Below are 14,264 nucleotides of genomic sequence, written 5' to 3'. Positions count from 1 at the left end.
TTTTTTGCTAGAACTTACCTCTGCAGAAAGTCAAACCTTAAATAAGTAAAACAAGATTGCTTAAATAATAACTAAGATTGCTATCTTAATCCATCACTTTCTATCTATAATCACTCTGCCTCTCTTTCTCTCTATATATAGTTATATTTTAAAATAAGTAATTTGCTTCAGATGATGCTTCATGGGCTTTCTAAATGTTAAACCCGTCTAGCTACTGTGAGACAATGCATATGAATGAATATCACTAAATTTAGCGCCTTGGGGCACCTGTTACTGTTAGTAACTGAACCATAAATAATAGTTGTATTTGTTTTTCAGGCCCTCTACATGTTCTTTGCCTTGGCTATTATTTGTGATGACTTCTTTGTTCCATCGTTGGAACAAATCTGTGAGGTATGTACAAGTTATGAAACAGTCGTGTTTGTTTGTGGTGCGCAGGTAATACACAGTTTGAAAGATGGCTAAGAATTTAGGCAAAAATCACATTTAGAAAGGGTGTCAAATACTGATCACTTACAAATAACAATACCTTCAAACCCATGCTTTTAAGAAGGTAATACACATTATAATGGGTTATTTTTATACTTTCATACTTTTTGACATCAAGATCTTCCTAGTCCATGCTTAAGTGAGGGGAACTTAAATGCAAATCTCATACATACTGCCTCTGCAACTTCATTTCAGATGACCGCTTTGTATTTTACAGTCATGGAAACTCCTAGGAAAATCTAATTGCACCTTTCTCTATGTCCTAAGATGATGTCGAGATTGTGATCATGTGGTTTTTTTTAGGTTTCCGGGCGGGGGGGTGGGGTGCTTTTAAATATTGGCTTCATGTTCGGTACACAACTGTATTCTAAGGTTCTATTCCTCAGGGCTCCGTGGCTGTTCTACAGAAGTGTTATCTTTGACGTAGCCAATCTATTTTGTCTCTACAGAAACTCCACCTGAGTGAGGATGTAGCCGGGGCCACTTTCATGGCTGCTGGGAGTTCAGCACCAGAGCTCTTCGCTTCAGTCATAGGTATAATACCGTTTCAAAGTGATTGCAACCTACAAAATAAGGCCAAAAGCGTTCCGGTTTTGCCCTTCCAGAGGTTTCTAATGGGCAGTTTCTGAAGAAACGAGCGTTTTTAAAAACAGATCTGGTACATCATTAAAGAAACCAATTAAAGAAAGTTCTCATTTTCCATGCATGCCTAATTCTCTGGAAATCTGGACCCACACCCTGAGAGTAACTGTACATGTGAGACTGCTATAACATATTGAAGTCCACATCACGTATGAGTGTATGGAATTGTTGTGGTGGGCAGTCACTTTGAGATTGTGAGGGTGCACTGGTACACCTTTTGAAGAGATGCAGGATCTGCAATCCTTTCCATTTTGTTACAATCACAATACAAATGCCAACTTAAACAGTGCACTGTACAACTAACCATGTTTACCTGTCACTGAATAGGATGTTAACTATGTGATTTGAATTCACAAACCTTACTAGAGGCCACTTTAATTAACTCTGCTCATATGATGTGAATAGAAGTGTCAAGTCCCTCCATGTATACAAAAAATATAAATGCTAACGTGGAATGCGAGTGCCCCATTCTATCAGTTTCAAACTTGTGGTATGCTTCTCGTTACCATCATTTGGAAACACTGTCACAGCTATTTTTCAGTGATTTTGCTTTTATTTTATGTTTTTAATATTTTTTCTGATAAGTGAGCATAGTAAATGCTTGGTGTTTTGTTTCAATTTACATAAGTGCAATGCTATTCTTACATTGTAAGATATTTGATATTAAGGTATATTATGGTAACTCATATACTTTTTCAGCTATGACTTGCTTTTAATGTTTAACTAACCCCATACAGATTTTCCACCTGGGTGTACGTCAGTTACATTTCACTTTTGTATCGGTCACATTACAGCTATAATACTGGGTGTTTTAGAAAGTAAGTTTACCACATCAATGCACCATATATAAATTAATTGTAAATTGATATATAAAAGGGACAAGTATATAAAGAAGGGAAAATTACAGATAATACAGATTTGAAAGAAACAATTTCCTTAAAGGAAGTTCATTATTTTAAGTATGTTTTAATTTTTTTAAAGCCATGAAATTATAATCCCAAAATGTATAATATTCCACATAATAGGCTATGTACTTTTTATACAACACCGATACTGTATCATGTATGTAACAGCCCTGAGTGTAATACACTGCATACTGTGTCCTGTGCAGTGTCACCTTCCCTCCATAGACAGAGGTGATTTAAAAAGGACAGGAGTGCTGTTCCTGAACACTACTTTACTGGATCTTGAATTCCTGCTTGATTTACATTTGGAGAAAGCCAATGCAGACTGAAGATCAACATCCTTGACAGTCGTGGGCTGGATACAGTCATTGACTTTGTTTGTCATTCTCCAGGTGTCTTCATCACCCATGGGGATGTGGGCGTAGGAACCATTGTTGGCTCGGCAGTATTCAACATTTTGTGCATAATTGGTGTCTGTGGAATTTTTGCAGGGCAGGTATGTTCTCTTTCGTTTAAAACTTTCTTTTTAATTTATTTTCCCTCCTGGGTGCTGCAGGAAGACCAATTCCTTCAGTGTACGCCACACTTCAAGTCACAGTGATGCTTAAAATGATCTAGCATATGATGGTGTTTATCAACCCAGAACAACAGTTGGCCAACTTTTCAATGCATTTACTGTTTCATACGTGTGCAATAGTATCATAACCATACCAACCAAGTGTTTTCCAGCAAGAATTGTATATATATTTTTTTATCACACAGTTGTGAAATACCTTGTGAAAAATCCATGAATCAATGAAAACCTGGACCCTTGAAAATGCTTACAGAAATGATGCTCTCTCTGTGGAAGGCCTGAGGCATCATTGATGTTAAATATTTAGCACATTCACACTCACTCTGGTGTCAGTGCTGTGCAACACTTGCATCTCACTAACTTGGTTTCGCCTACACTCACAAACCCTAGTGTCGTAAATGCAAACTTCCCAAAGGGCAGTGGGTAGAAAGAGGATACATCTATAATGTACACCTGACTCTTTAATATTCTTTTTCATTTTTTTTTTTTTATTAAACATATTTGGAGCCTTCAAACACCAGTTACAGTCCAAAATATACTATAGCCTACATAATACATACCACTTTACTGTAATTTTTGTCTGGGTCTTCTGTGCTATCATAACATCTAAATATTACAAAATTATGTGCAATGTTTGCAGGTGTGTTTTTTTTTTTTTTTTTTTTTTAAATAACATCTGGATCTCCCTGATATGGTTCAAGGCTATATATTGCGCAGCCCTTACAATGGTTTTAAAAATGTTATTTCTGCTAGACCTTTGTGTGGGTCTGCAGTGTTGAAATAGTGAACTGGAAAATGATAGTTAAATGCTTATGTTGGACAAAACATTTGTTGAACAGGTGGAATTTGTCATTCATTTGCTTGTAAACCAAAAATGTCAGAATATGAAGTCAAGGTATCTTGTGGCACTCGCTAGAATTAGGTTCTGGGTAAATAAAGTATATATGCAACCAAGTATCCACACGCTCAGGATTTGTTAACCAAATTATTTTTAACTTGTATTTGTGCAGCATCAAGATTAAACTCAAATCAACGATCTGACACCTTCATCAGGATTAAAACACATAGAAGTCAGAGCCATTGAGAATAAAATTGTGAAATAGCTGTGGAAAGGAACAGCGTCTCAGAAAAGTGTGCCTTTTACTGGAGGAACCTCAATGCTAGCAGCCATGCTGAGCTGTTGGCATTACATTGTAATCCCCCAAAAAGATTTCAATCTCTTGCTCAACAGTGAAATAGTACTTGCTGTAGCACTTATGTCACATAGCACATTCTGTACAGAGTTTGAAGGATTTGGCTGCCTTATTTCTGTGAAGAAGTTGACCTCTATTGATTTTTAACAGGAAAAGTTCAATCTCAAAAATGGTAATACCCAGGATGAAAGTCAAAGGCAGCTTTTTTGCACATCACACAAATTGTAAAATATGGCAATGATTGGGAACCTTTGGCAGATCCGGACTCTCGAGTATTAGGGAACTTAAATGTGTGGTCTTTGATGCTGGTATAATTATCCGATGCGCGGGTTGTTTGTGTCGTGTCAGTCTTTCTTGTAATTTAACTTAGCTGGTGAAGGAAAATAACACAAAAAACAACAGCTTCAATTACCCCAGTGCTGAGATGTTACAAACACATTCATGCTAGTGTTTTCTAATTAATCTCTTAAGAGAAGTGTATGTAAATCGTGAAAATCTCTGTAGCACATATTTTGTAAGATGTCGACTCTGCAAAATGGGAGTAATTACTTTTAGTGTTTTGTTTCTCCACTTTTAGATGGATTTTATCTGGAAAATTACTTTTTTGTGCATGTAATTGGAAATCAATTTGAGATGCTGTTCCATGTGGACTATAGTGTTTATTGTGCAGTAAGACAGACAGAAATAGATTCACACTGCAGAGAAGTTTGAGCTATTTTATAATGGGCTTAGTAGGATACAATAGCTTGTTGCTTGTATATGAGCATGGATTCAATCAAAATGATGGTGCCATCAAAATAATGTTGAAGTATGCAGTAAATGCATGCACTGTTTAACAGATTTAATTATTAAATTCACATTTTAAAATCCCATGCATGCTGAACATCCAGTATAAGGAAGATTACAGAGCAAGTGGTCTGTCCTCATGCCCCCTCTTTTCTTGCAGGTCGTTGTGCTCACGTGGTGGTCCGTGTTTCGAGATTCACTTTACTACACTTTCTCAGTGCTGGCACTAATCGCGGTAAGTTCACAGCACCAGTATTGTATTATTATTTTTTTTTAAATAGGCGACTAGGAGACCTGTGTAAGATGATAGTCCGTGTATAATAATAAGGTTGATAAAACTGCAAACCTCTAACTATCACATAGTTCACGGGCACAACAAAACACCATTGATACCAACACACGTAATTCATGGGTCCTAAATATTTACAGTTTTGCAAGCTTACACAGGTACTTTCTGCGTATTGCGTTCTACTGTAATGTACTTAACTAGATACAGTTTCTCTTGCTGTAATGAGTATATAGACTGGTGTACACTAACTGGTTCTCGTATTTGATTTGCTGCACCGTGCTCCTACCTGGTTTCTGACGCGACAAGCAACACGAGAGAGCTTACGTATTTAACAGTGTGATGCAACTATTCAACGAACGTGGTTACAGTACTTAAAAAGAGCAATAAGGAAATGGCTTCAGTAACGCTTGTGCCATCGACATCTCGGAGGCTTACTGCTTGTTCAAAAAGTCTTATTTACTCAACAAAGCACATCAAAGCATCAAAGAACTGCAGTAGCCGGTTATAAATCTATATCTTTACACACATGCAAGCCAGGGCAGGCAATACATTTTATTTTATTTATTTATGTACACGTTTATACCATTATAGTGCAGCACTGAAATAGGATTTTACATTTAAAAATAAGCCCAAGCAGGCATTCATTTTTTCCGTTTTTGTATTCCATTTATATAATTGTGTATTACTGTACTGATTTTGCACTTAATATTTTAGTTTTATACAGTACTTCTTTTTTTTTTTTTGTTCGTTTTATTTCACATGCAGGCTATTTGCCACAGTGTTCAATAAATATGATCAGCAAAACCAAATGCTTATTTTCACTGCCAATCTTTTGTACCCAGGGATTACTGTAATATATCCAAAAACTGTACAGATAAGGCTGCAATTTTATCTCTGGTTTCTGGTGAAAATTATAAATCATTTGTCACCAGAAACCCAAAATATAATTCCAGCCTTTATTATGCACAGTTGGGTCTACATCACGCCTAGTTTTTGTCACTTTTGATTAATGTTTTTGTAATGTGTAGTGACATCAGTATGACTCTTTCCACAACAGGTCATACAAATACATACAGCAGCAGTGCTGAATACAACGTAGTGTGCACCTTATATTTATTTTGTAATGATAGTTAGGAATAACACATTTTATTAATGATGTTGTTGCTGAATCATCCATCAAAACCTCACTTCGCTAATCAAGTCTTGGTACACCTGTTAGGACAGCTTTGCTTTCATTTACCATTTATCATCTCAAAATATAAAAGAATAAAGGCAGTGGTGTAGTTCAAGCATTGATATAGGCGGTACCCCCTATAGTGTTTACACCTGTGCATCTGTGCAGTGCGGTTGTAGCTAGTTCTCAATACATAACCCCTGACCTGTTCTTACCTTAACCAACTCAGTACACACTGCAGAATGCCTTTAGCAATCCCATTGCTGTTGATGTGCAAGACCTATCCACACTGGGAATGCAGCCTCTATTGCGACTCTGCAGAACGGCGTTCTGTCAGGCTGCTCGTGTGTTGCTGTGTTTTCTGTATTATTATTATTATTATTATTATTATTATTATCCCCAATTCCCTGGGTGTTGACAAAGGAGGCAGTGAAGGGAAACAACACAACAAGGAGGGCTGCGGGCCCTGCTGGAACTGTGATTGATAGCAGCTTGTCATTCAACACACTTCTGGCAAATCAAATCCACTGCCAACTGCCAAGAAAATGAGCTAGTGGGTCGTTTTTAAAAAGATTGTATTTTGTGCAAAGTACATGCATTCTGTGGATGATTATGTAAACGTATCCCTGTGGGGAAGTGTAAATAAGGGCAAGAGAATAGGTTATCCTTGTATTAGTAAAGGGGGGAGGGGTAGCATGAACACCTGCAATATGTACCAGTCCTGTTGTGTAAACTGGCTGCCCTTCATGTGACTGATTCATGTGTTATGTGAGTGGAATCTCTGAGATGATGTATTATGTATATATAAATAACAGTTGCATGTTTTTGTCTTCAATCAGATTAAGTCTTGATGGGCTTGACGGAAGATCAGACACAGCCTAGTGTAATCTTGAATGACAGCATTAAAAACGCTTGCCCTAGTGTGTAAGACTAGTGTCACTAGGGACACTACTGCCAAGTGTAGTAACACAGGGATTAGGAACAGTGCCCCCTAGTGTAGGGGTTATTCAGTAGTTTAAACTAATATTGTGTAATGTTTAATCTATGTGTGTTGCAGTGCAGCTGAATTGATGTGTGCTTTGAGTTTTAAATCTCCCTGACTTTCTCAATAGCAGAGGGCCAGAAAGCTCATGTTATCTACAGTCCCTAAAGCCTCCCACATACTGTTGTCATGGTCTCCATCTGCAGCATTTCTAGGTGTTTCAGAATATGGGATTATAAACCATACTCCATCCCAACTCCTTTATTTATACACCTTAATAGATACCAGACTTTAAAAACATGCTGCATTTATCAAGCTTTTATAAATTACACCTTTTTTGGGGGTGGTGACTCCTGTGTGGTCACATTTGACTAAGTTCACTGTGGGGTTTAACATTGGACTGTGGGCCTCAGACCCCTATAACCCTGCACTAGTCTCCAGCCCTAATTAGTGATCTTTTAATACTGTTTTGTGTTTTTTTTTTGTTTTTTTTCAGTGTATTTATGATGAACAAATCGACTGGTGAGTTCCCCCTCTCCCCTTTTTTTATTATTTCTGTATACAATGCAGCAGTTCTTCTTGTGAGGCTGGCTTGATTTCCCAGTTGTTGTTGTTGTTGTTGTTGTTGTTGTTGTTGTTCTGACCTGTCAGCACCCACTTCATCCATTTTATTTTATTTTTTCTTCAGGTGGGAAGCCCTGATTCTCATCCTCATGTATGCTGGCTACATACTAATCATGAAGTAAGTGCTTTGCTCCCTTAGAGCACAGAACCTGACAGTTTTCTCTGTTCGCCATTAATCACTACCAGACCTTTTATTCCTTCTACTGAAAAGTTTTGCGCCTGATTTTTATATACAGGATTTAAAAAATAAAAGACAAACAGCAGGGAGTTTATGTGAAGAGGAGTCATGATCAAATTAATGACAATTACAAATGTGAAGATGCACAGCTGTATTAAAAACTGATTCAACACTTATTGTTTATCCTTTACTTAAAGTGGGTTATAAGTTGGAGTGGCAGCATTTTATATTTGGTTAGTCCTTTTGAAATAGACCCCAGTTTGTTAAATTCAAACTACAGTAGAAAGGGAAAGAAAGAAAGGATACAGGAAGTTTATAACTGCAGACTATCATAGACTGTGCCTTGATAGACTTTTTAAGTGTTTTTCAGACGGAATGTATTTGCCAATTCATTACTAATATATATATTTTTTTGCGTGTGTCTGTGTAGATTTAACACAAGTTTGCAGATTTTTTTCACTGCCAAGGTGGGGAAGAACTTAGCCAATGGTGGCACAGTGAGCAACGAAACGGAGGATGGTAATGCTTGTTATGACATTAGGTGGGATGACCCATCACTGCCATTACTGAGGAAAGGTAAGGGTAATCAGACAGGCTGATTTACAAAAGGTCAATTGGGTGCAATTTTATGCTCTCCACATGTCATGAAGCAGACCTTATTGGTAACCCAGTTTGTTTACGTTACTAAAAAAATAGTTTCAGCCAGCAAACAAAATATTGACCTACTATCGATTTTGAATCTGAAATATCTTTGGATAGTATTACATTGGAATGAAAAAGAATATGTTCTCCTTTTTCTGTCTGGATGGTTGCCAACTAAGTTCCAAATAGCAGCTGCTAAGAGCAGTATCAGACAAGTGTGTCAAAACATTTGATTTAGGAAAACAAGGTAGTCCTATACTGCGGTTATCAAGGCGAGGTGCATTATAAAACTGCCATTACACGTTTACTCACAACTGGTAGCCAGTAGTGAAATTGTGTGCAGGCTGGAACCCATTTAATAATCCATACATACAGATGTAACAGGAAAGTGGCTTTTTACTGGTGCCTTTGTAAAGAGTAGCTTTATACAGAAAGCCTGTTATGTCTGCGAACAATTCCTCAACTATGGTAAAAGCTCCTTTTATCGGAGACCTTTTCAAAAGAATAAAAAAGGTCTAGATAGATAAGAATCATAACTCTCATAATAATTATAAACCATTATAAAAAGGGAACAGTAAGAAAAAAACCCATGAAATACTGTAATTGTGACTCCTAATTAATTATTTCTTTCTAAAACTGCATTCCATATTTAACAGAAAGCCATTGGTCTGTCTCTGTAAATGTTGTGTGTTTTCTCTGTCAGATTCTTTTTGGCTATCGACGCGCTGACTGTGCACTGTATACGACTTCTGCTTGTAAACATCTCCTTAGCTACGGCTTTCTCTTGCTTCTGATTAGCTTTGCAGCCCTGAGGAGGAAACAAACACAAAACTTGCTATGTGTTCTCCGTTCTCAGTTCACTCACAGATAGAGTATCTGCTTCTGATTTTCAATTCTCTAACTAATCTTTCAATGACGCCTGTCTGTTTAGCCTTACTAAAATTGTTGTTGCTTGTGTGTTCCAGTACTTTGTGATGTTACTTATTGTGCAGTTTTTTTTTTCTTTTTGCCTTTTCCTACTTAAATGTACTGTACTATAATTGCGGCTGTTTTTACTTTTTGCTCATAAAGGCAAGGCAGAATATTATTATCTTTTGCATTCATCTGCATGTGTAGAATGTTGCTTTTTATTCCGAGCCTTGTGAGGTGCTTTGTTTTGAATTTTTAAAAATATAATGATAGATATTAAAGGAATATTACCATGCTATTGGAGGGTTTCTAAAAAGAAAATAGTTAGATGGCTCTCCTAGGGCTGCCACAATGTTACAAAATATTCATTTTGGAGAATGGACACGGGGGGGGGGGGGGTATTTTCACTGAAAAGGCCTCAAGACCCATCAAGTCAAGAGTTAGTGGAGTAATGGCATTTTATAGTATTTGTCTGTGACTGATTTCCTAAGCTACATAGTCCTCCATTGTAGTGAATTAACAACAAGGACTTCCTGGTCTGTTACCCATCAGTAAATGTCAAGTTCTGTAATCCAGGACTTGAGGAATCCCTTCAAATCTCTCCTGAATACAGGATTGTTTTCCATAGAAACCCTCCAAGATCATGGCACTAGTCTTTTCAATAGGCTTTAGTTTTATAAAATAAAAAGTTGTTATGCCTGGTAATGACGATGTTCTCTGATGTCAAGGATTGGATAGGCAAACTAGCTTGCGATCTACAGGGCATGAGACTCTCGCCAGAAGTAAGCGAGGGAAGCCATCATTGCCACTACTTAAACATCTCTGTAAATCAAGTCTTCAGTTAGAGCAGTCATTCTGCCACCTTAAGTGAGCATTGAATTTATTCTGATTGGTCTATTGGCTTTTTAAATTGTATTTTAACTGCTCTATAAAAATGATCCTTGCAGAGTAATTTGTAGCCAAATAGGCTGTGAATTCTCTAACAATTGTCCATCTGCTTGTTTGGCTTTTAGTTTTGTCCAGCTGTTGATCTCAGCAGATTTTGTAGTCTGCACATTTCTGGCTCCATAAGGGAATTATGAGCTTTACAGTATTAAATAGAGAATATTCTTTCCCTGCCGCACCAGTAAAATCAAGTCTCAGAAGTGCAGAACAGTAGAGCAAATAGCAAGCATAACCTGTAGCAACATGGTGGCAACATTTGAATTGGGAGAGAATTGAGACACCATCCACTCTAGTTAATGGTACCCTGTTCAGCATCTTGAAGTTGACAACCCAATCTTTGGAATACTGTTTAATATAAATGGCCCTGCACAAGAAGGTGTGCAGTTAGCCTGAGGTTAAAGGTATGTTCATTTCAAAGCTGTCTGAAATGGGGTGTTTAAGAGGCAACCATTACCTTTATAAAGTACAGCAAATGGTTTTACACTAGATTTCGAGACCACAAAGGTTTTGTCTTTAGGTGAGTAACAGAAGGTAAAGAAAGCTCATCTTACAGATCAGTAATGTCAGTTAAATGTGTGTGGTAGATCTCTTCTGTTTACTCCCCCTGCTTTTCATTTCTTGGCTTGGTTTATTTTGAAGCTGTTATAGTTGCAACCTTGCGTGGTTCTGTGTGCTGCCTCTCTTTTAAACTAATTATGGCATTGTGATCGATAGTGAAAATGAGCAAGACATACAGCAAGAACTCAGTCGTGATGGTGGACGAGATCATCTGCTCCAGCCCTCCCAAGTTAAGGTTCCCTGAAGCAGGCCTGCGAATCATGATAACCAACCACTTCGGACCCAAGACAAGATTACGCATGGCGAGCAGGTTAATCATTAATGAGGTGTGTGGTCTCTTCTATTCTTAGTGCTCTCTTGTGACTCAGTAAGAGTTTTAGTGGTGCTCATGGGAAAACTGGCTTCAATTTGTTTAAAATATCAGCAGCAAGTGAGTGAAGGTAAGACTTTATAATAAAAAAAGTGATGAAATGTTCATCTAATTGACCAGTCTGTTAGACAGATGAGTCGACAAAGTATTGTGCCTGTGTTTTGCGCTGATAACTAAAGTTTTACTTTCAGAGTTTATAAATGAGTGGATGTATTAAAAAGGTACAAACTTGTTTGGGAAAGGGGTACATTTGGAGAATTTTCAAGTAGAAAGAAACAATTGACAAATTTTAGAAAAATCTGACCAAATATCCTTCAACATACATAGAGGATTCATGCCCATTGATAACTATTTATATTACATGGCTGTTGAAGCAAAGCCCTGCCATTAGTACTGCATACGCTTTATAGTTACCTAAAATATTGTGAGCCTGGGCCTTGCTCTCTTGATTTGTACCTCCCCTAATATTAAAATCTTACATAACCCTGACCTTTTGAAAAACATATTTTGATTTAAATTAGTCTAATCAGTAAATGCACTCATTTAATATAGCTAGCTTGTTTTTAATAAATGCGAGCGGGTTCTTTTTAATGGGTGTGTTTTTCTATAATTGTTAGCTGCAGCTGGCCGTCTCCTGCTAGTTTGCCTCAAGGGCCCTCTCCTGCTTATGTAACAACATGTAACTGCTTTTTATTATTTTTTTATTGATGTAGAATTATTGTTTTGTTGGCTTTTCTAAGACGGCAAATGTTAGTGAATGAAAACCTAATTATTGTAGCAATAGGGAGGTAAGACGTTATACCAAGGTCCAAAAGATATGAAATAAGGAATTATTATTATTATTATTTATTTCTTAGCAGACGCCCTTATCCAGGGCGACTTACAATCTTAAGCAAATACATTTCAAGTGTTACAATACAAGTAATACAATAAGAACAAGAAATACAATAACTTTTGTTCAAGCAAAGTACCAGTGTGACAAACCACAATTCAATAATACAGCAGATAATAGTGATAGTAACATCAGGATATGATTAAATAGTGATAGTTACATCAGGATATGATTAAATACAAAGTACTACAGGTTAAACACTTGGCAGATTACAGTATTCTGAATTACAGGATTAAATGCAGTAAAATAGGGGGCAGATAAGAGCAACATAAAGCACATTTACATGAAGGGTGATAGTGTCCCAGGATACAAACAGAGGAGTTCTACAGGTGCTGTTTGAAGAGGTGAGTCTTAAGGAGGCGCCGGAATGTGGTCAGGGACTGGGCAGTCCTGACATCTTTCGGAAGGTCATTCCACCACTGCGGAGCAAGGGTGGAGAAGGAGCGGGCTCTGGAGGCAGGGGAGCGTAGCGGAGGTAGAGCTAGTCTTCTAGTGCAGGCAGAGCGGAGAGGTCGAGTGGGGGTGTAGGGAGAGATGAGGGTCTGGAGGTAGCTGGGTGCAGTCTGGTCAAGGCATCTGTAGGCTAGTACAAGAGTCTTGAACTGGATGCGAGCGGTGATCGGGAGCCAGTGGAGCGAGCGGAGTAGTGGAGTAGCGTGGGCGAAGCGAGGCAGAGAGAACACCAGGCGGGCAGCAGAGTTCTGGATGAGCAGGAGCGGACGGGTGGCGAACGCAGGGAGGCCAGCCAGGAGGGAGTTGCAGTAGTCTAGGGGGGAGAGGACCAGGAGCTGGGTAGCATAGTTGGTGAGGAAGGGTCGGATTCTTCGGATGTTGCTCAGGAAAATTCGGCAAGTGCGTGCCAGAGTGGAGATGTGCTGGGAATAAGAGAGGCAGGGGTCCAGGGTGACTCCAAGGTTCTTAGCTGAGGAAGAGGGAGAGAGTGTGGTAGATTCCAGAGGAACAGAGATAGAGAGATCAGAGGAGGGGGAGGAGGAGGTCAGATTTAGAGAGGTTGAGTTTGAGGTGATGCGAGTGCATCCAGGAGGAAATAGCAGACAGACAGGTAGAGATACGGGAGGAGATGGTGGAGTCAGAGGTGGGGAAGGAGAGGAAAATCTGAGCATCATCAGCAAAGAAATGGTATGAGAAACCATAGGATGCGATGAGGGGGCCCAGGGAGCGGGTGTAGAGAGAGAACAGGAGAGGACCCAAGACTGACCCTTGGGGGACTCCAGTTAAGAGAGGGTGAGGTGTGGAGGTTGCTCCACGCCAGGTTACCTGGTAAGTGCGGTTGGAGAGGTAGGAGGAGAACCAGGCCAGAGCAGTGCCAGAGATCCCCAGGTCAGTGAGAGATGATAGTAGAATAGAGTGATCAACAGTGTCAAAGGCAGCAGAGAGGTCGAGGAGAATTAGGACAGAGGAGAGAGAGGCAGCTCGGGCACACTTAAGTGAGTTGGTGACAGACAGGAGGGCGGTTTCAGTGGAATAAGAAAGGTACCTGAATAAGAACATAATTCCCTCATTTAATGTCTATTGCATTGTGGCAAGAGCATAGTAAAGGGTAATAAAGCATGGTAAAGCTCAGGCAAGCATGATGATCCAGATCATTAAAAGGGCCTTATTCACTAGCATCTCAGGCCAGTTGCTTCTGGATACCAGGGTTCAAGCATCAAGTGAAATTAGTTTTGTGGTCTCTACTTAGCCCCCAGTTGACATGACTAATTGGCAGAGGTCTGGATTGAGGTGAGCTTGCACAGCTGTGAAGGGATTAACAAGCAGCAGAGGAGAAAAAAGTCCCACAGGTACACTAGATCTGCACTGAAACATGACTTTAAGATCTAGAACCTCTCTTTTTAGGTGGCTATCATACATATAGTTGACTGAGATTCTTATTGATTTAAGTACATATTCAGTAATACTAGAAGAAACAAGGTTTATATAAACAGATGTTTCCACAAATCAGCTTGTCACATGTTGTTCTCTGGTATATGAATTTTTCTTGTACTGCTGAAGTGGTGGTAGTATGCACAACTTGGAATAGTCATTGACTTCAATAATATGAAAATAATGCCGTCTTTTTGTATTTAATAAATATTAAAGTGTTTGACATTA

General features: G+C 38.7%; 1 protein-coding gene across 2 annotated transcripts in view; it reads left to right on the top strand.

Moving 5' to 3' along the window:
* The window catches only part of LOC117422570 (sodium/potassium/calcium exchanger 4-like), a 67,480-nt gene that overhangs the window by 42,634 nt on the left and 10,582 nt on the right, over positions 1-14,264 (top strand). The window contains exons 4-11 of one of the 2 annotated variants that reach the window (XM_058991517.1): positions 319-393; positions 939-1,023; positions 2,429-2,532; positions 4,750-4,824; positions 7,531-7,556; positions 7,723-7,776; positions 8,267-8,412; positions 11,047-11,216. In XM_058991517.1, coding sequence (XP_058847500.1) covers positions 319-393; positions 939-1,023; positions 2,429-2,532; positions 4,750-4,824; positions 7,531-7,556; positions 7,723-7,776; positions 8,267-8,412; positions 11,047-11,216 — 735 coding nt within the window. The remainder of the gene's footprint in view (positions 1-318; positions 394-938; positions 1,024-2,428; positions 2,533-4,749; positions 4,825-7,530; positions 7,557-7,722; positions 7,777-8,266; positions 8,413-11,046; positions 11,217-14,264) is intronic. The other variant, XM_058991518.1, reaches the window with a different exon arrangement.

This window comes from Acipenser ruthenus, chromosome 18 (genome assembly GCF_902713425.1).
Source record: "Acipenser ruthenus chromosome 18, fAciRut3.2 maternal haplotype, whole genome shotgun sequence".
Taxonomy (NCBI): Eukaryota; Metazoa; Chordata; class Actinopteri; order Acipenseriformes; family Acipenseridae; genus Acipenser; species Acipenser ruthenus.
This window is presented reverse-complemented; position numbering and strand designations above follow the sequence as displayed.